Raw genomic sequence first — 22596 nt, 5'->3', positions numbered from 1 at the left:
GAAAGAAAGAAAGAAAAAATCTGGCACATCAACTGCTCTTTTCCAACAATTTAATCCAACCGCAGCAGGAGGTTGAGTTGGTGGGTGGGTGGTGATCGCGTGTGTGTGTGTATGTATGTGTGCATATGTGTGTGCGCGCGTGTGTGTGTGTGGGTGGTGTTGTTGGGGACGGCGATGGGGGAGCATTCAGCATTGGAGCTATTTGCAACGCTGTCAAGTGACAACTCACAACGAGCCATTTCATACTCCACAACCTCTCCCCTAAATAGCTGAGAGACCCCCTGCCAGTACCAGCTAATGGTGCCATTCATTATTCATGAGCGGCCCTGGTCAGAAAGCCGCCACGGCAGGCAAGCAAGCAAACCGCTGCCACGCTCACGCCTCTGATAATTGTTGGGTTGCCGAATAAACGGGGCTAGCGAGCGGAGATAAAATATTGTTTTTTCTTCTCTTCTGATTTTTTAGTTTGTTTACGTGTTCGTTCCTTTGTGTGTTTGTTTGTCAGCGGGACCCTTGCCTCTCGGTGGTCAGCAGCGGCTCCTCGCCTTTCTTCCACAGGCTAATCGCTCTGGGGTAAGCTCGGGGCCGGCACTCCAGCGTGACCGCACTGCCCGCCTTGGCTTTCTGCAGGGTCCGCAGTGGGCTCTTGGAAAAGTCTGGGGCGGACGCTGCCATGGAGAAAGAGAGAGAGAGATAGATAAATAAATAAAGAAATGAATGAGAATAAACAACAATGAAAAGAAAAACATGGAGACGCAGTGGTGCAGAGGAGGAGACTCTGCAGTCATTACATACAACACACACACACAAATAGACACACACACACAAATAGACACACACACACACACACACACACGCACAGACTGCACACTAGAGCAAAGCTATGCTGGTATTGAACAAAAGCCCAATCTATTGTAGCTTGTATGGGAAGCAAGAGTAATCACTACCTCTCATTGACACCTACATTTATTTTCTTGGTAACACATTTTTTGGGCTTTTAGTGTTCCATCGTATTTAAATAAATATCACAGCCTTCCAATGCCGCAAGCCATGAGAAGAGACTACAACAAATGAGTGGAAAGTTTCACTGTAGCTTTTGGTAGCCTGTTATCTTATTCTCTCTATGCACTCAGTTGGCCTGCACTGATTGGCTGTTTCATTTTTGATCTCCTATAGGGTATGGGGGCTGATATTTATAGCGTTTGGATTGGTTGTCGTAGCCCAGAATAGACGCCTGTGGCCGCAGCTCACACAGGCCCAGCCAGCAGAAGTGGGACAGGCTCTCCTGAGCACCGCGATCAGGAGGAGGGAGCACAAATATCCCGCAACTGTTTACTGTACGACCGCCCCCAGCTCGCTCCCTTCCTCGCGCTGTGCCTCACTCTATCCTATCTCTCTCTGTCTCTCTCCCTCCCTCCCTGTCTTGTGCTCTACCTTCATCTCTCTGTCTCTCTCCCTCAGCCTATTTCTCTATCTCTCTCTCCCTCTCTCTATCTTTCACTCTATTTCTCACTCTCCCTTGCACTCCGTGTCTCCATTGGGAACCTCAATCTGTCCCTCAAACCTCAGACAGACCGGAAGGGAGAGAGGACTGGATGGAGAGAGGGATAGATAAAAAAAGAAAGAGAGAGAGAGAGAGAGAGACAGACAGAGGGGGGAAAGGGACGTAAAGAGAGGTAGTAAAGAGAGAGAGAGAGAGAGAGAGAGAGAGATGAGACTGCTCCCTGTCACTGTTTGCTCTGGGCTTATTCCTGGGCTGATGTCCTCCGAGGCCGCTTTGTCATGCTGTCATCGCCCAGACGGCCTCCTTAAGCGCCTCGCCAAGCCAATCAATATTGAATTTACATGACAGAGAGATATTGCATGACTTTTGGCATAGCAAAATCAATGGTGATAATGTAGGCCTAACAAGGGTCTCTCAACAGACTGTCAGCGTGCACCAAACGGAGGGGTGGGGAATGGGCAGGGAAGGCAAGGGAGTAAACAGGCGCGGGAGCAGGAACAAAACGTTTGGGCAGGTTATAAAAGCGGCACTGGACGCCGCTGGACTCCTGATGAGCTTTTAATGAGATCTGCTCTCATGCCCACACATAAAGCAGCGGAGTTCACGATCCTTCGTGGCATTTTCCAGAGCGCGTGCATAATAGGAGCTACCTGTCAGAAGAGGCTCAGTGGAGCCTCTGACCTGCACTTAAGCACTTAGCCTTTAGCCTATCAACCCAGCCAGAGAGCACCGCGCCATCACTCTCCATGTAACATGGAAGAGTTAAGGAAATACAGACTGCTTAGTATTATGAAGAATAAGCACATGAAAGCACACACAAACAGACAAATATATACCGGTATGCACATACACAATGGCAGATCCACAGTCAAACACACACACACACACACACACACACACACAGAGCCACAGCTGCCTCACCCAGCACCATCAGCTCTGCGCTGAAATAAATGACGCCGTGCTTGTTCTCGGCCACGCACTGGTACATGCCGCCGTCTGACAGGTTTACCGCCTCTATGGAGAGCGCGCCGTCCACCAGCTGCATTCTCTCCTGCACAAACACCATGAAGAGGGATGCGTCAAACACACACACACACACACACACACACAAACACACACACACACACACACACACACACAAATAGCCCAGCGCCAGCGGCCTCAATGAATTACCTGAAGAGGGCTTCAAACGGGAGACGAAGGTAAGGGCAAGAATAAGTGCCTTGGCAGCGATTGCAATCCTGACCCCGGCATTTCAATGGAGCTATTGGCTCTCAACCAGCCTCTATACGGTATGTGTGTGTGGATCAACACAATATTTTGCTGTTAATAACCTTCCCTCTGAAAGCAATATAAGAAGCCCAAGATTGTCCCGATCTTGTGGAAAAAAGGTTGGACAAGTGTGTGTGAGTGTGTGTGTGTGTGTGTGTCACTATGTATCTTGTGTGAGTGTGTGTCATGATTGGATAGATGTCAGGGTCGTACCTCTGAGACGAGCATCTCTCCGTTCTTGAGCCAGGTATGGGAGGGCTTGGGCTTCCCGTTGGCCTTGCACTCCCAGACCAGCCGGTCCTCGATGGCCAGCGCCGTGTCCCGCATTGTCTGGACCCACTGGGGCTTCGCTGGCAAAATCAAAAGACCTCATTTCAGGCACGCCGCCTTTGGATGGAAATAGCTGCGGGAGGCACTGCTGACAAGACTTCAGAGAGAGGAGTCAGAGCACCTCAAACGCACGCACACAGGCAGGCAGGCAGGCAGGGAGGCAGGCAGGCACAGACAGGTAGGCAAAGCCTCTCAGAACTGAGGTGGGAGTTTAAAAAACAGCTTCCCGAGCCGCATCTCTCAACCTGCATACCACAGCTGGTTTGTGCTCTTTGCCTAAATTGCCGCATGCGTTCAGAACCTCACTACAAATATGAAACAACATATTGAGACTGACAAAGCCTACTAGCGCATATTGAGGATGCAGTTGCCCCTATGTCAGTGAAAATAAGTACAAGTCTGCATCTAACAATAATCATAATTGAAAATCCTTTTACTACCACACCTACAATCAATAAATGCTCCTTTTGAGCAACAGTGTGACAAAGTGCTGCCTAGTTTCGCTCCAACGTCTCTGGATAGCAGTCCAGAGATAGCAACACCACTGCCACATGTTAACGATGCTGGTCCTAAAATACAAGCACCAGGCCGCCAACTTCAATTACAGAAGGTTTCTTTTGTCAGTGGTCGTTGCTTTTTTTCCCTTTGCAATGTGGTCATGGAAACGGCGAGAGAGGCTGTCAAGGCACACAAAGCGTTGACAGAAAAATAATTGATTTGAAATTGTGGTTGTTAAATATGAAACAATATGAAATGGCTAGACAGATCAATTCTAATGGTGAACAAAAACTGTTCTAAGACACGACATTGGCCAGTCAGTGGATATCAATAGCTTATAAGGCCGGATGATGCCGTCAGTCTGCTATACAGCTCTGAGTCAACCCTTCAGAAATGAACAAAACAAACAACAATAAATGTGGATTCATCCAGAGGCCAAATATGCGCAATGTTTTTATCCTAAGACTGCTGACATTCTATCTTTTGTCTGAAGCCTGATAGCACACAAATATAGTTTGGGAAGGAAATGGAGAACTTAAAAACTGAACTGAATTCCCGGAGTGTCCATACCATGGAATAGGAGTCGTCCTCTGGCGACATTTTTCCCCATCTTGTTTTCGGCCAGACACTCGTATCCACCTGCGTCCTCCTGCTGGAAGCTGGGGATTTCCAGCACAACGTTGGAGTTCTTCATTTTCACTTTGCTGGGGAAGGGGACTCCGTTCGCCCGCCTCCAGGTGATCTCTGGGACTGGGCTGGAATGGAAACAGAGCGGGCATCAGTGAGACCCACTTAAGGGAATCAGAGGGACAACCACAGATGGCACAATGCAGCACAAATGGTGCCGCTATGCACAGTTGGCTTCTGTGAGTCCATTTTGATTTTAAATGCGCAGTATATAACTTACAAGCACACAAGCACACGGTATTCAAAGATGACTAATATCCAGAGGAAATGTCTGCAACTGTGTGTTTTTTAAAAAAAATCATAACCACATCAATATTGTATATACTTGAAATAAACAAACAAACAAAATGAGACAATAGAAGAAACATGGAAATAGAATCAATAGAAGAGAGGAGATGAATGGCACATGAAGAATAAGAAAAATAGAAGAGAAGAATGGGACATGAAGAATGGAAAAGAGAAGAAATGTATCCTGCTGTCTCAAACACATCTCGTTCCCTGTGAGGTCTATATTATTTCTCTGTAATCACAGCCCTTGTATTCTTTGACAGGTCCCAGGTACACCATCACGTCAGCTGTTGCACTGGACCCCAAACTTTTCCCGTTGTGAAAACTGCACGAAAAGCTTTGTCAATCAACTAAGAGAAGCAACTGAACCACAACAATTGCTCCAAAGAAGAGAAAGAAGAGAAATAATCTGGCTGTCTACAAACAGAGTTTGACAACCGTGATTTAAAGAGTGTCGAGGAGAGACACAGAGGACTTCTCTGAGAGACAGCATCGCCTCAGTGACAGATAGCTATTAAAAGTCAGGGGGCTAGGGAAAGGAAAAAAAACGACTTGGCTGATTGAAAATGTAAGAATTCCACTTACTTGCCAAGAGCGAAACACTCCAGCGTAACAACTGATCCCTTCGCAGCTGGGACTGTGTCAGGGAAATGAACTTCTATTTTCGGCTCATATTCACCCATAGCTCCTGCAATACACAGGCACAGTAACATGTTTTTTTTTTTCATATCCATAATTCATGAAAATCAGCTTCTGAGAGAAGTCGTGAAAAATATGGTAAACAAGACAAAGGTATAACCACCCCTATCCCCTCCCACCCCCAACTACAATGACATTCTCACTGAGTGAAACTGAGACCACTCCTTTACCCTGAAGAAAACAAAGACAGAAACTGGGAAAGAAAGACAACAAATAATTTATATCTATTCTATCTGACACATGGCACTGTGAGCCCTCTCTCCAGGGAAGATTCAAGATGTTTTGGGGCAAGTGGTTAATATTTAACTTCAGCCACCGGCAAGCTCTTTCTGTAGTACAAGAGTGAGAGAGAGAAAGAAAGAAAGAGAGAGAGAGAGAGAGAGAGAGAGAGAGAGTACAGAAACCAAAGCTCTAGATGTAGACAGCCAAATCTTGAGTAACCAGACCAGAGAGAGCTAAGACACGGAGCCTCTACAATCGCTCCTCAGGCTAACCTGTGCTGTTCTCCACAGACAAGCCCAAAATTATTCATAGCATTCGTGCCAAACTTTGGCCATTTTTATTTGACCAATAGGTTTCTTCTGCTTGGAAAAAGACTTCAGCATAAATGTAAGATATGCAAAAATAAAATTATTTGTTTTCAGTCATAATTTGTTATCAGTAAGAATAATCATGGGCTTAACTATATATCACACTGTAACTTCATTATTACTACCGTCATCTTATAAGCCACCTGAGACTGTGACTTTGGTAACCAACCTCAACCCTTTCCCAACCAATTACTTTAGGTGAGTATGAGTATGTGAGGGAAGGCCGGCTGAATTCATATGATACCCATAGAAAAGGCCTATGGAACAGCCCAGTCAGGGCATCACATCGTGGGCCAAGCAGTTCAAAAGCCTGGACAAGATAAGACAGCACCTAACCAGCTGCCCTTCGCTATCCAGTCAAGCGGTGCCAGCCAGTCGCCAGGTCCAACTGGATAGGTGCTGTGCTGTTTGGATAAGCTTGTGAATTATTTGGCTTCCCATAGATCAGGGCTGGATGAGGATCATATCATATCTGGCTCTGAGCCAGACCCGGGCCGCAGCCGATCCAGATCAGCCGGATATCTATACCTTTCCCAGTTTCCATCTTTTTCTACTGCTACCCCGCACACCAGAGCCCAACTCTCTCACAGCTGCCCTGTTCGTTAGGTGTTTATTCAGGTCTATTTTTGTATACAAAACAACGGAAATTAGGCAGGAATGCTTTAGAACAGGGCCACGTCATCGCCAGATCCATTCCAGAGCGGGGCAAGATCAGAACCAGATCAGAGCCGGATTTGTTCCTAGTCCTCCAGTCCAGAGCCAGCTGGTCTCTGGCAGGCCCGCTTACCGTCTGTCCTGAGGACGAGAGGAGTGGGGGAGCTGCTCACTCTCTCCCTGGTGACGCGGTTCATCACGATGCAGGTGTAATTGCCCACGTCGGACGGCTCGACTTTAGCGATGTACAGGTTCCCAGTCTCCTGAGAAACAAAGCGGCGATTGTCTTGTTGGACGAAGTAAGTGTATTCATTGAAGACCCAAGCAAATGTAAGGTCTAGAATGGAAACGAGGGGAGCTTTAGCCAAATTTTTCGGTTGTGACGTGAAAGCATATTTTAAGGAAACAGATTGCACTTTCAAAAATCACATGCATTTTAGGGACATAATTGAACATTTTAAAGAATTTCCAAGCAGTTTACAACTGAATACATCATTTCAGGATGCCATTAAAATTGCTGTTACAATGATAGAATGAACAAATAAACACTAGGTTGGTTTATTCGAAAAGAACTCCAGCAAACAAAACTGCTTTACCTCCTGAGTAAGTTGGTGTTCCACAAAGCAAGACGACACCTTGGCCTTCTCGAACGGATACAGCACTTCTGGCTTGACTTTTGAAATTCAAGTCTGCACAAAAAGGACAAGTAACTACCCTTACTTTAAACTATAAAAACTCTAGGATAATTTGCATCTATAAAGGAACTGAGGACAAGAAAATAAGATAATTAAAATAAATTACAACAAAAATTAAGAACAAAGTGCTTTCATGATGAGACCAACCAGCTGACACTTATCTTTGTTTGGAAGGTCAGCAGCGTTATTTTCCTCTAATTACATTCTCCTTGAGGAATAAATTCAATTACACCTACACAGGGGGTTGAAGGAATCTGTTTTCCCACCCTTCAAAGACATACAGTGAGAGTAGGGTGCCAATTACACCACCTGTCACCTCGCATTGGGAGAGGAAAGTGACAATAACCAGCGTGGCGCAGGCTGGGGTGGGACAGCATGGGACAGGGTGGGCATGGTGCGGGTAGGGTGGGCATGGTGGGGGTAGGATGGGCATGGTGCAGGCTGGGTGGGACAGGGTGGGCATGGTGGGGGTAGGGTGGGCATGGTGCGGGTAGGGTGGGACAGGGTGGGCATGGTGTGGGGGTAGGGTGGGACAGGGTGGGCATGGTGTGGGGGTAGGGTGGGACAGGGTGGGCATGGTGGGACAGGGTGGGCATGGTGCGGGTAGGGTGGGACAGGGTGGGCATGGTGTGGGTAGGGTGGGACAGGGTGGGCATGGTGCAGGCTGGGTGGGACAGGGTGGGCATGGTGTGGGTAGGGTGGGACAGGGTGGGCGCTCTGCTTACATGCAAACTTGAGGCTGGCCCTCCTGCTGAGGATGGCGCCGTGTGGGTTGTAGGCTGTACACTGGTAGGTCCCGGCGTCCTGATCCCGATCCAAATCCCTGATGATCAGGTTGCCACCCGACAGGACCCACCTCTGGTCCGTCTTGAGATCGATCGATGTACCGTTCAATGACCACCTGCAAACAGCACCACCACAACACAATCAGGCCATCAGGGGCTTATACAGGACCTTACTCAATACAGACTAATGCCGCTTTCAAGGACCACACAACGTAACCTCTGACATAGTCAAAACTGGAATATTCATGACTGAATTTTACACTTTGCATCAAAACTTAAATAACCCTTTACTTCAACATACTTTATCTTCATATATTAATTCCTCAAATGTACTATGTAATTTAACAGTTTAGACTTTATTTGATGTAGCCAAAGCAGAGCATCCAAGCCTAAACTGCTATTTGTGAAGGGACAATTGAGGCAGACGGGTCTAACAAAAAAAATGTATTTTCTTTGGCTCAGTCTCCCAGTCTGTTGCCACGACAGCATTTTCCTCCTTGTCCTTCCCGATGCCAAATCGTAATTGAGCATAAATATGTAATCCCTCTGAAGAGCGGATCTTACTGAAGTCATTTCAGCAAAGCCATCTGTGTATCCAACACACAGTGTCTGGTGCTGGCTCTTCCCAATTCTACTCCTTCACAACTCATAAACCACCTATCATTTAAGGGAGTCCCACTGACTGCAGGAGGTCAGCGAGTGGAATAAAAAAAAGAAAAGAAAAAAAAAGAAAAATGAGGCTAAGCTTTTCAGGGACCAGCCAACTGTGCAAGGGCGCAGCAGAAAAGCTGCAGAGACGACGAGCTAATTTCGGGGAGCGACGGTGCTCAGGAGTCATTTCTTCTGACAGGCTGTCAGCAGACACCCCGGGCTCAGCAGCATGTCTCGAGCACAGACACATACACACACACACACACACCCCGGGAACAGCTGGCACCCGTACGACACCACGGCACGCCGACAGAGCCGCACAGGCAGCCAGTCGCTCGATGCTAACGCTAACACAACAGAGTGTGTGGGAAGGATGCCCGAGGAGGCAGTGGCAGCAGCAGCAGCAGCAGCAGCGGAAGTGTGTGTGTGTGTGTGTGTGTGTGTGTGTGCGAGAGAGAGAGCACAGAAGCACCCGGTGGAGCGAGGTAGGGGGATCGATGCTCCCCGTAGCCCAGCGACGACAGAAGGAATCTTTGCGCTGTCAGTGCAAAAGCCTCGGCAAGTGTGTGTGTGTGTGTGTGTGTGTGTGTGTGTGTGTGTGTGTGTGTGTGTGTGTGTATTTGTTTACTGCAGCAATAGGTGTTGGACTCCCATCCCCTTCACTGTGCAGAATTAGCACTCTGAGTAGGGGAAGACATGCAAAGGTTGCACAGACGCTACCTCACTCCCCCTCCAAACCACCCACCTGCCACCTCAACAATGGTGTTCACTGAAGGGCCTGTTGCACCTGAGAGTCAACCTGAAACCTGGTGTCTGCAGAGTTTGTCTGAGGTGCTGATATACTATCGGCTGCGTATAGATTGCATCACAGCAAAGAGAGAGAGAGAAAGAGTGTGCGCCGACCAGAACACAATGCACTCGATGGTTCTACTTCAGATGAATTCACAGCAATCGCGCTCCAAATGCCACCACTCAACAAATGCAAATGTGAGTGGGAGTGAGTGAGTGAGTGAGTGAGAGACAAACTGGCAGCCTGGTCTGGCTTCCAAAGCACCCTGCACTCCCAGCCCCGTCGGCGTTCAAGCTCCATTTAAGGCCCCTCAACGCAGAGCACCAAATAGGTGTCACTGCAGTGGGCCGGAGGGGCTGTGGGCAGGCGAGGTGTGAAATGTGGTCACGTCTGGCCCCCCAGGGCGTGGGGGTGTGGTGGTGTGTGTGTGTGGGGAGGGGCAGCTGTGCGTCTCTGGAAAAACGTCCGCCTGGGGTCACGGCTGGGGCCGCGGACACACTTGGCTCCTCTCCGCGCTCTTGGCCTCGGTGTCTGTGTGGCCGGCATGAACTGGCGCTGACCCCTCCTGTTCGCATCAATTTTGCATGAGGCAGAATTCATTGATATGAGGTGCAGGAACAGCAGAGCAGAGCAGAGCAGCAGCGCATCACGGCACAGTACAGTGCAGTGCAGTGCAGTACACCCCAACCGCCTGGCCTCCTCTCCTCTCATCCACCACTCTCTATCCCTCCATCCTTTAACCTCTCCTCCACCTCCTCTTCCTCTCCCCCGGGACAGCCTCCCCTTCCCCTCCCTGCTCTGTCCGTGTGCTCGTCCGTGCAGGTGGCAGCCTCCACCGCAGCGTCGCTCCGGGATCCCTCCTCAAACACCTGGCACGGAAGCTTTCCCTCTCCCTCTCCCTCTCCCTCTCTCACGCGCAGCCAAGGTTACCGGACTGCAGCACGTTCCTCAATCCTCAATCAAAATGAAAAATGTATAAGCCATTCCCCTAGCAACCAACCCCCAACACACACAAACCCCCCTTCTCCACTCTCGTCACTGCCCTAGGTAGGGAACCGCCGTGCTATTATTCCCAATTCAGCTGAATCAATTCAAACCACTGATATATGGAGAATTTGACACAGATAGAGGATAAACAATGCATTATATGATTCACAGGATTAATTATAAAACTAATTTACTGCACAAGTGCAATCAGCACTTTCACTGTAAGTAATTTCTATCCACTATTATCGCAGTGAGTATTCTTGAGAACTAAATTATATCTTAGAGGCAATTTAGATTCTACTTGGCTCAGAGAAGGGAGTTTGTCAAATGTTTACGCTTGGCTTCTCAGTCGATATTTTTCTGTTGTCAGGCAACTTGGGAAAAAAAAAGGAAAAGGAAGGGGAAAAAAACTGTGATTTTGACATCTCCCGGCAGAGTATTATACCGTTCCTGCATCACACACAGAAAGAGAGAGAGATAGGGAGTCAGGGAGAAAGAAAGAGAGCGGGAGCAATTTAAAGCCATCTACCATGGAGTTTTATGAAGCTCATGGCCAAACCAAGACAATTTATTCCGGTGTCCTGACAACCTGACTTTCCAATGCCAATGTGGAGGGGAAAGAAAGCGCTGACCCATTTGCACTTCAAGAACGGAGGAGCAGGAGCTGAGACACCACGAGCTCATGAAGAGGCTGCTGCTCTGCATTCTGCTTGGCTGAGAAGAGACTTATGGTGTCGGGCTAAACATCTACGTCTCGCCTCTGCTCTGCAGGGGGTGGAAGAAGAGGAGGAGAAGGCAGAGGCGGGTAAGCGTGTGTGAGTGAGTGTGTGTGGAGTGTGTGTGTGGTGAGGGTGGGGCTGAGGGGTGGGGGGATTTCACTGTGGAAGAGAGGCTGCTTCTGAGCCAAGCAGTGGAGCAACACTCGGGTTGCTGATTAGAAACGCATTTCTCAGGGTCGGGCCCACGTCACTTGTATCCTTATAGAATGAATTCACAGCATGCACGTGGTAGGGCACCCTGCCGACTATGCCAAGCTGCATTTAGTATAAGTATATATACTCTTTCATATACTTTGCCAGTGAACATCTTTTCACCAAGGTGCTAATTTGAGATGCCTCCTTCAAAGGACTCCTGTGCACCTCTTTCAACTGCATAAATACAATGTGAGAAGCCAGGCCCTTACAGCTCTTTTTAAAGTGTGTGGGGGGGGGGATGAATTTCTGTTCAGATTGCACACACACTCCAACAGAAACACATTCAAATCCGAATGTGCTCTTTGAACAAGCCCACAATGCACCCACCATTTCAAACGATTTGTTGATTTGCTCATTTTTTGCATGCTGATTTTTGTATGCCCCCTTATTCATGTGTCTCATCTGCTAAGAATTGCTGATCTAAACACTGCTGTTATTATGTGGCATAAAAGATGAGATGGTGCTCCGGACCGTTTTGTTACCAAAATAGTCCTTTTCCACACTCCTCGCTCCCGGATGAGACAGAACAACCACAAACATGGAGCACAGAAAGCTCCCACACAGAGGGGAAAAAAACTGTTTATACTTTGCCCCCCACCACAACAATGTCCATTTACTCATGCACTTCTTATAATAAATTCATAAGCACTCCAAAATAAGTCACATTTAAGGCTATTCCCCTGGCTGTTTACACTTTACATTGAAACATATTTAGATGGTAATGTGCCTAAAGAAACCCAGCAAAGAGATATAGATACAAAAGCTACATCCTGTAGATACAGTACAAACTGTATTCAATGTTCAGAGATGTAAGAAGAAGTACACAAATAAAGTATGCAGCACCGACGGGGACATAGAATATGAAGCTATTTGTATTTGTTCTGTGATCTGTCAATAGAGTCTATTCAAGTGACATCTGGCAAAGTTACAGTCGTAGACCTGCAAACATTTGCCTATTTCATTAAATGAAACAATGAAAAGAGTGTAAAGCAACACTATCTGTACACAGCACTGGGTAAAAAGCCTGTGTGCAGGATCGGAAGCTAATGCCACTTGTTCCATGCTCATTCACTAAGCCTGTCCCAGATGGAAATCAACTCTCTACCCAGATCTTCTAAGTGTCCACTGCAGAGTTAACCTATCATTGAGGCTGAAACATTAGCCATTGTGAAAAGCCATTCAGGTTCTTTTGTTGTGAGATGTTTTTCTTCCATGGACAAGATGATGACAAAAAGAAGAAGGAAGACTAATCATGCCTTTCACTAGGCCTGGTGGGGGGTCTCTTCAGACTGTCCTTGATTTGCATTGAAAAATAAATGGCTACTCTGATTAAAATGGCCCTATCTCATCTTCCCCTTTTTTCTTACAAACTTGAGCTGTTGTAACACTATGAAGGTATAAGGAATACAAAAGGATTACGGTATGAAGAAGTAAAACCTGTCACTACAAACCTGAGCCAGTGGAAACAGTGTGTTTAACGTATGAAGTGCCAGTGGATTGTGGTATGAGGAAGGAAGCCGTACCTGTACTGGGGGGGCGGCGTGCCCTTGGCATCACAGGTGAGGGTGGCCTCCGTCTGCTTCCCCCCCACTGGGAGAATCAGATCACTGGGCTCCATCCTCCATCTGGGGCCGTTAAATGACTTAGAATCCGAGCCATCTGAGGGACGTGAAACGCAGCACAGGTTGCCATCTTTGGTTATTGTTTGTTTGTTTATTATTGTATTTGTTTATTTGGCTATCCTGCATTTTAATATTACATGCATAATCATAATCAAAGACGCACCATAATTGGTACCGTAATGAATACCATAACAGTATCACAATAGTTACTATACTAACAATGAAACCATTAAAGACTTATAAGAACATTTAAGGCACAATTCATTCTCCATTTGGCTTATCATAAACATTTGCTCTTTATTCATCCTTTACTCCTTTATCCAAGTGCATGTGAGACCATGGCAATTCTGCTATAATATGTTAGGTGTTAAATTGCTGGAAACTGTGAGTAGTGTATGCATTTGCTAAAGAAAACAGATCTGAAAGAGAGCCTGTGCACATACATCTTAGCACTAGAAAGCCATTAACACCTGACATGCTATTTTTATTCCCTACGAGCGCGCCTTACATTGGAAGGCCCCATACCCTAGAAAAAAACAATACAATTCATTTTCACATTGACTGAACAGCTTAATTGAATCCTCCACAACCAGGCCAGGAATTACTGTCTTACTCCATTTTGCCACAATGTTACTAACAGCACGCTAATGTATTTGACTAAAAGCTGCTGCTCAACCAGCACAGTTGGCCAATGTAAATGTAATGAACCCATTGAACTACCCTGAGGTGAGAGGGCTTTATATCTTATATTTAGCATGTATAGCTACCGTCCAATGTGCTGGAGATTAATTATTACATTATTACATGACAGCAAACATAGACAGAAACTAGCTCAGACAGAAGGAATTTTACCTGCAAGACACTCCATGATTGATAGCAGCAAAAACTGTTTCCATAGTAACATCATCTTCAGTTGCCAGAGGCAAGTGAGACTTTCATCCAGTAAGTTGTGAGCAGACTGAAGAGAGGGGGGCTCAACCTATAGTGTACCAGGCATAGAATATAGAATAAAAGAGCGTTCAAATGAACTGGAATGTAACATTACATTTACAGTACACAAGTTAAAGGGACACCAGGCAAGCCTGATGCTTTTTCTCTACGAAACTCCCCCTTGCTCGGTCTGAACCTCTTTTCCTTTTCTTTGCGTCTTCCGTCAAGGGTTTTCGCTGCTTCTTCGCCGGCTCTGCCATTATACACACGTTTGCAACAATCGCTAGCGTTTTGTTAGCTTGCCTCTGTGCTGTAAACTGATCCTGCTTCGGTCGGCGGGTAGGATACACCGAACTTGCAAGTGGGATATTCTTCCTACAGGCAGTAGGGGCGGCGAGAGAGCCTTCATTCGCCCCGTAATGAGTCATTTAACCATATACCGACTTACGAAGATGATTAATTAACACAAAAACGTTGCCTGGTGTCCCTTTAAGTGAAGTGAAGTGAATTGAGCACACAGCCGTGCAATACCAATTAAATGTCAAATGAGTCATTGTAATCATTGTATGCATTACTTCGTCTTTTTTACTTATTACAAATACATGCATCCTTACAGAACTAACAGTCAGTAGACTACACCATTGATTCATTTCTTTTTTTATTTTATTTATTTTTTATTCATCTTTTATTTTACCAGGAGAGTCCCATTGAGATCGTAATCTCTTTTTCCAGGGAGACCTGTTTTTACACTGCTACTCTAAAACATTATGTCAACATTTATTTTTAATGATAGACTCAGTACTCAATAAGCTCAGCCTAGAGGATATCAGTATCACATTTCTGGAGAGAAAGTCAAGCGACACATTGACCGTAGGTCATCATTTTTTCTTCCTTGGCAGAGCAGTTTGGAACTCTTTTTTGGAAGATTTCTCTCCCACTAGACAGTCATCCATAATGCGATCCATTAATGTCTGACTAAAGTGCAAATTGGATATCTTTGGTGGCTGGTATTTTAAAGAGAAAGATAGAACACCACAACCCCAAAAGTGTGTAATGGATGACAGAACATCACTTCAAAATAATATAGCCTCACTACATCCTCCATTCAGAGGAGGATTGAGTCATCAAAAATAAGGTAAACATACACATTAATAAAACATATCTCAGTAATGAAATGAGCCACTGACTTGTTGAATTCTTACTGTGGGACTATATTTGAACGTATTGCAAGTAATATATTCTATTGTTCAACTTAGAATTATTGCAATTGGTGTAAGATAGCACCATTGTGAGTTGTGTAACTTTTAAATTATATTGGTATTCATTTCTAGTATAACTGCCTGCATTAACAACAAAAAAGTGCTAAATGATTGTATGAGGATTTACATAGAAAGTTTTATCAAGTAGACAGTCGAGAAAAACTTCAAAATCTTGACATTTGATTTGAAACAGTTGGACTACTCGAGAAAACACTTTTGCCACCACATCTTTTCTATAGGCAAATGTCCATGTCTCAATTAAACAAGTTCTTGATCTAAAGACATATTTTATGTCTAAGTAACTACTGGGTGTTACTACTGGTGGGAAAAGCTGCCAGTTATCTTCACATGTATGAATACCAATCACATAAGAGGAGATGTGAGCTAAACAAAGATGAGTCTATATAAAAAGGATATTCTTTGAACTTCCTGTCTTTATGGTGCAAAGGTAATTGCCAGTTCCACCTTAGCAGGCCTAAACGAATGTTTGAAAAACATTTACTTATGCATTTACTGTCACACTAATGACTGCTTCTGCTAATGAATACAAGTGAAGAAGAAGGAAAAAACAAGTGCTACTGCTGCTACTACCAGACTACTACTACTACTACTACTGCTACTACTACTACTACTACTTCTACTACTACTACTACTACTACTACTTTACTACTACTACTAATGAACTACTACTACTACTACTACTACTACTACTACTACTTCTACTACCAGACTACTACTACTACTACTACCAGACTACTACTACTACTACTACTACTTCTACTACCAGACTACTACTACTACTACTACTACTACCAGACTACTACTACTACTACTACTACTTCTACTACTACTACTACTACTACTACTACTACTACTACTACTAATGAACTACTACTACTACTACTACTACTACTACTACTGCTACTACTACTACTACTACTACTACCACTACTACTACTACTACTACTGCTACTACTACTACTACTACTACTACTACTACTACTACTACTACTACTACTACTACTACTAATGAACTACTACTACTACTACTACTACTTCTACTACCAGACTACTACTACTACTACTACTACTACTACTACCAGACTACTACTACTACTACTACTAATGAACTACTAATACTAAAAAGTAAAGTTGATAAAAAATAAAACACTGAAAGAGTTAAAAACAGCCATGGTATATCTGGAAGCTAGGATAAAAACTTTATTGTCTGCAAACATTTTGATTTATGCCTATAATAAACAGAAGTATCCATTCGGTTGCACAGTGTGTCCCGCTGTGAGCTGAGTAACAAGAAATATATCACACATTAAAAGTGTGGGGGCTATAGGCTGTGCACTCACCTAGGTAGCTCACTTGGCAATGTACCTTTACTCTCACTAACTGGGGATTTGCCCAAAGCACTAAAGCGCCATTTGAATTACTCATGAGTCCTAGCTTGGAGAGCCATCTGTTAAGGGTCACACCATTGTTATCATAGATAGGCAATACATCTGATACCATACATCAAACATGACAAATTAAGAGCATACTGTATTTATATACAGGTTAAAGCAGGGGGCATGGAATCACTTTGTATATATTAGACATAAGCTTGTCAGGTATAGTCAGTGGACCTATACTGACTCACTGTCAGGTGATGAAGCCATGGAATCAACTTATATATCCTGAACAGCTGTGTAAAAATACAGCATTACCATAAACTGGAGATGACCTATTTTGATACCTTGCAGAGTATGTTGGGAGTGGGGGGCACGAGGGAAAATGGGATAAATTGAGTTATTTAATCATCAGAGGGGGGTACAGGTGGATGACTGTCAGAGCAGAAACGCTTGCCCATCGCATATGGGCCCCGGCAGAAGCCACACCATTAGGCCCGCGCCGGATCGACGGGTCCATTTCTCAATGTGACTACATTGGCCCCTCAAGCCCCGGAGTTAGATTCGCCGGATTTGGATGGAATTCAATCAATTATTCTCCTTGACAGCAAACCCTCCCCACACGCACAATAAACTTACAGAGTATGGCCCACTACTGTACAGCCCACTACCTCTAGGAGGCGGAGAATGTGCAAAACTGATGATGAGATACTTCCACATTAATAACGGTATATGAAACATCACCCCTGCAAAATGTGTTCTCTCTGTAGAAGCTACAGATCATATCATTTCTTGCTATCTTCCAATAAGCCACACACAATTTCTTAACAGCATTCAAACTAACAAGTTGGTAGATACAGGCTACTTGTCTCCTCAAAAGAAAGCAGACTGAGTGATCCAGGTGAAAATTTGATCAGTTACCTATCCTTCCCTTAGTTCCAAACAACCAAAAATGAGCAAATCCCTGCACATACACTCACACACCAGACAGACAGACAGACACAAAGACACAGAGAGAGAGAGAGAGAGAGAGAGAGAGAGAGAGAGAGAGAGAGAGAGAGAGAGAGAGAGAGAGAGAGAGACACACACACAGCATTTAATTGCAAAGTATGTAAGTTAGAGCCTGACCCAGGTTTGAGCTTTAGGGCGCTCCTTAGGGTGTAATTATTTGTCAGCTGCTAAAGCTGTACGCATGTAGGGTATGGAGGAGGATTTTCCTCTGGTCTTTCAACTTTTATGGGGCCAGTTTTTGACTGTAAGTCTCCCAAATTGGATTTCCATGCCCGGGATTTTCATGGAGAAGAACACAGCATGTCATGCCTCCTCTTGTAAAGTAGCTTGTTTTTCCCCTCACACATCATCTGAGAGCTGTGCGGCAGTATTGCGTCTGTATCTGTTTTTATCACATTGTCCAATAAGTAGGAGCATCTTAACACCATCGAAAATACACTCGCTCCTCTCTAAACTGTCAAGTGAAACGAGCGAAAAGGGCAGAACTGCTGGGAGTGCTGGCAAATGGATTCCATTGTTTACGGTTCAGTAGGATGAAAACACTAACACATTATTTCAATGACCATCCAAATCAAGTACCAAATGGCACTCGATACAACACAATAATGTGTCAAAGATCTGAGACATGTTCAGCAAAATATGTTTTATACCTTTGGCCATCTACAGCATTATGCTGAAATGAATGTATTTGCATGCATGAATTATACTTTTCTGTGGAAAGCATTTATATGCTTAAAGCATAAAGCATATTATAGAACACATAAATTACAACAGCTTAAAGAGGTGATTTATGATTGCAGATGAGAGGAAAGCATTTGTATGGCTGGTCAGATTGAGTGATGCCCTCAATTACTGTATTGTCAAATGCAGTCTCCTTGAGGGAGATGTTGTGATTGGATTTGCTGCAACATTTAGACATTACACATTCAACTGGAAGCAACCACTGACAATCCTTGTAACTATTTCCCATGATTAAAAGCAAAAAAAGAAAAAAAGAAGGGGGAAAAAGAGAGAAAGAAAGAAAGAAAGAAAGAAAGAATAAATCACACTGTATATCCAAAGGAATACATGTGCCTAAGAACATTCACGTGAACACAAATGAATATGGTGAAAGGGGAAAAAACAAAACCCCAGAAATATGGTAGAGGACAGTGAGAGGCTATGAATAATAACCCAAACGGCGCACACAGATAAATCCCAGGTGGTGATGAGCGAGGACCCGGGCGTTGCACTGACACCAGTCCATTAATAACGGCACATCAGCAGCCCTCCTCAGACACAGGGGCCTCCACAGGGACTGGGCCAGATCATCAAAACAGAAAATGGAAATGGCAGCCAGGGAAGTAACACAAAGGCAAGGGGTTGTTTGCCTCGACCACAAGAAAATATATAATAAAAATACAAAATATAAAACTGTCCCTAATCACTGGACTACAAACACTCAAATGATAATTAATCCCGTAATAATAACGTACTGTGATTGTTCCCCAGGGTTTTGCTCGTCTGCTCCTCTCTGACCTCAGATAAGCAAACGCTTTAAGTGCTTGTGCTTTAGCTCATTAAAAGTCTGCCATCACAAACAGAAAGATCTGGCAGTTTTAAAGCACCAAGCACTGTCATAATTAAATGGCACACATCAAAACAATGTGTCTGTTAGAAGTAATTTAAAGACATGTAATTCAATGAGCTACATGCCACTGACTATGAATACAAAACACACTATTAATCTGTTACGACCCAAAATGTCAACCCAGGCTATGTACACAAGCTAACGCCTCAAAAGTGTAAACGTTCTGATTTGTTTTTTATTGACACTACTCCATTCCATTCATGCTCCTTCTACTTGACATTGGTATCATTTTCATCATTGTGTGAGCTCTGAAACATGAACTGAAACCTGTTACTCCCTTTCTAAAGGAATCTGCTTGCCAACACAATATGTTTCTCCCCCATCAAACAGAGAAACAGAGAAACTCATTAAGATGGAAGTCTGGAGACCCTGCTGGGGACTGCTGTGCTATTGGGCACTGGATGCATCAAACTGCACAGAGCAGTGCGGCACATCATCCTCATTCTCACAGATTTATCCCTGGGAAAATTACTCATGACTAAGGCCCCCTAAAAACCTCCTCTGATCTTTAGTGCAGAGCACTAAATGTGGCCCAGTCACATTGCCTTTCTCCTCATCTCTTGTGACGATTGAAAAATACGTAATTAAAAAGAATACATGCAGTTGGTATAAACTAATGAACAAGAATGAAACATACACTATTCTCTCTCCAATAATCACACACACATTCTCTATCAAAGGAATCCTTATTCAAGAAAATGTGAACAATGTGTAGCAACTGTAGACTAAAGACCCTTTCAAGATTTGCACCCAACAATGACATAATATATATAGCCACATAGAAAAAAGCATGTTGGGCCCTGAACACTGGAGTTATAAACCAACTACGTTTCTCAGATACAGTATGTATAAAAATAAATACCATGTGCACTAAAGGCTGTATGTAGTGATTTATGAGGTCTGTCCCCTGTCCATGGCATCCAGCTCTTCATCATGTGCATGAGGTTCTATACCATTAAAAAACACAGAGCCAGGCAGTACATGGCCAAGGCAGGCTGCTCTCCCACAAACCTGTGTTGCAAGGGCATTAATTATTAAATACAGCACGTCAGGGCATATCATAGCTGTGTGATGATGAGATGCTCCGAGATACTCCATGTCTGCATCATGCATTCGGCTGATGAAACATTTAAATGAATAGTAATGGTCTCATTAAATATTTAGAGAAGCAATCAGTGTGAAATGTGAGTAAATTTTGTTCTTTGGTTCCCATTTATATCTTTTTCAGGTAGCTGTAGCAAAACATAATAAACATAGCAATCTTTCACTGGTGGGAATGAATATGTGATAGATGCAATGATCTGTCAAGACAGTCACCAATAGAACAACAACAATTACAGCCAAATCGAATATATTCAACATTCCATTTAGATGACTAGTTTGGGCACAAGTGCTACATCAGTTTGACAGAGATGGTAACACACAATGTAGGCTACTCGTTGTAAAAAAAAAAAAAAAAAACCAGATACAAACATTATAGAATCCAAATGTCAAATGCAGATGCAGGAGAGCATTCCTAGAAGTACTCCCCCAGGTAGTAAGAGCGTGGCAAGTGATCTGGAAAAACCGAATTCGGGGTTACATGGAAGACAAGTAAATCTGTCCATTCCCTCTCGGACTAGAACGCAATGATGCAAATGGTACCTGGACTCTGGACCTCTCTGCAGTACTAACGCACAAAAACCTGGAGCGCTGTAGCCATCGATACCAGGTCCACGATGCCAAAACAAATCACAGCGGGAGTAGTCACCGCAACCTCGGGTTCTATCACACAAAGCCTTACACACGGAACTGTCACGAGCCACAGTCAGACAGTGCCGCGCGTCAGTAACAGCCAGTTTGACAGTGGCAGAGCCTTTGTTTGTCCACACAGGTGATTGAGCCACATGGAAGTTTGGATATTCATTCAAATAAAGGATTCGATGCAAGCGCAACGGAATGGTTTGAAACGCATGGTGCACTAATGTTGTCCTGTCCACAGAAACTATGCTAATCAAGAGACACTGAATCTAAAAAAAATACATGCGATGGAGAAAAATAACAGGTAGCCTTAATCACATAATATAGTTGCTCGAATTTTGAAGAAAACATTCACGTGGTGGTAACCAACGTTCTATAAAGAAAAAGGCTGCGTAGCATTAAACATTCAATGTAGCGTTTTACTTTACCCAAACGTCGATTCTTCTTTTCCTTGTAAAAAAAAGACTGGTCAATCCATAAATAATGAAATCTAAGTTCGGTTCATAAACAACATCACAGTCAGTAGTCCCTCCATAGAGCCATTCCAGGCATGGGGGAGTCGCACGCCCGCGGATACAAGTGCACGAAGTCGATGTCAAATACAACTGGCGATTGGAGCTCCCCACTGTTTTGAGGGGCTTCAGCGAGGAGGCTACCCCTCTCCTCTAGTTTCTCCCCCTGTATTCCCCACAGCACCCACGCAATTAGCTCTCAAATAACACCGGCAATGTTTTCGACCTGCGAGGACAACCCCTCTCCTGTCCCGACGGCTTCACGTCGCCAGATTCATTGCCAAAAGGAGAAAGAGACGCTGTTCGCTCCAAGATTTACATTCTGGGTGTCAAGTCAGCTCTGTCCTGCAAATGGGCAGTAGCCAAATGCTGGTGACGAGGGGGGGGCGTAAATAGGATGAGAGGACACTAATTGAACAACGGCGCCACCACCTGAGAGTGATTTTTTCACTCTCATTAAAATAACTTCAACAAAGAGCCAGGATAACACGGATGTCTTTTTGTGCTGTCACAAAATTATGATATTCCATAATTATGCCGCAGTGCCCGCTTGGATATCACGGAATCGTCTTGGTTATTCGTCGAGGCTAGGTATAGGCTAGGCCTACTATATGAATACTTGGATGAATAAATTGCATAACGAATTGTCAAATGACTTTTAAGCATCTCCTGGATACAGTTGAAGAACTATTTCAAATGCCTCTTGACTCAAGTATCTACACTTCTGCAACCCGTAATGGAATTTGAGACACAAAATCTACAACTAGCCTACATATTTTCCATTGGCTCATGTAGGTTGGACAACAACCGGTCCTAAAGACAACAACTGGGGATCTGCCATCAGATGTAATGATGGCAATGCACAAGAGTGATGTGATTCCGATCCTCTTGGACAAAGTTTAACCTCAGTTCACAAAGAGAAATCAGATGCCTACATGCTTATGGGTGATACAGTACTTAGTTCTAGAACTCTAGTTTAGGCTACCTCCAATCTGTCTGGTAGTGAGCATAAATATATAAAGATAGTCAATTTAGAGGATTATTCACACATATAAATTACAAATGTTCACAGCCCCTTTCAACCTGTAAGA

General features: G+C 44.4%; 1 protein-coding gene across 2 annotated transcripts in view; it reads right to left on the bottom strand.

Moving 5' to 3' along the window:
- The window catches only part of cntn3a.2 (contactin 3a, tandem duplicate 2), a 49856-nt gene extending 28018 nt beyond the window's left edge, over window positions 1-21838 (bottom strand). Inside the window, exons 1-11 of one of the 2 annotated variants that reach the window (XM_048241621.1) lie at window positions 21422-21838; window positions 13879-14005; window positions 12928-13063; window positions 7943-8118; window positions 7119-7211; window positions 6656-6859; window positions 5165-5267; window positions 4175-4359; window positions 2990-3126; window positions 2426-2555; window positions 518-668 (exon numbers count right to left, since the gene is read on the bottom strand). In XM_048241621.1, coding sequence (XP_048097578.1) covers window positions 518-668; window positions 2426-2555; window positions 2990-3126; window positions 4175-4359; window positions 5165-5267; window positions 6656-6859; window positions 7119-7211; window positions 7943-8118; window positions 12928-13063; window positions 13879-13933 — 1370 coding nt within the window. In that variant the 5' untranslated portion in view covers window positions 13934-14005; window positions 21422-21838. Of the gene's footprint in view, window positions 1-517; window positions 669-2425; window positions 2556-2989; window positions 3127-4174; window positions 4360-5164; window positions 5268-6655; window positions 6860-7118; window positions 7212-7942; window positions 8119-12927; window positions 13064-13878; window positions 14006-21421 lie in introns of those variants that run through there. The other variant, XM_048241622.1, reaches the window with a different exon arrangement.
- Between the last annotated feature and the right edge of the window lie 758 nt (window positions 21839-22596).

Source organism: Alosa alosa, chromosome 4 (assembly GCF_017589495.1).
Source record: "Alosa alosa isolate M-15738 ecotype Scorff River chromosome 4, AALO_Geno_1.1, whole genome shotgun sequence".
Classification (NCBI taxonomy): domain Eukaryota; kingdom Metazoa; phylum Chordata; class Actinopteri; order Clupeiformes; family Clupeidae; genus Alosa; species Alosa alosa.
Note: the sequence above shows the minus strand (reverse complement) of the source record. Positions and strands in the feature narration are given on the sequence as shown.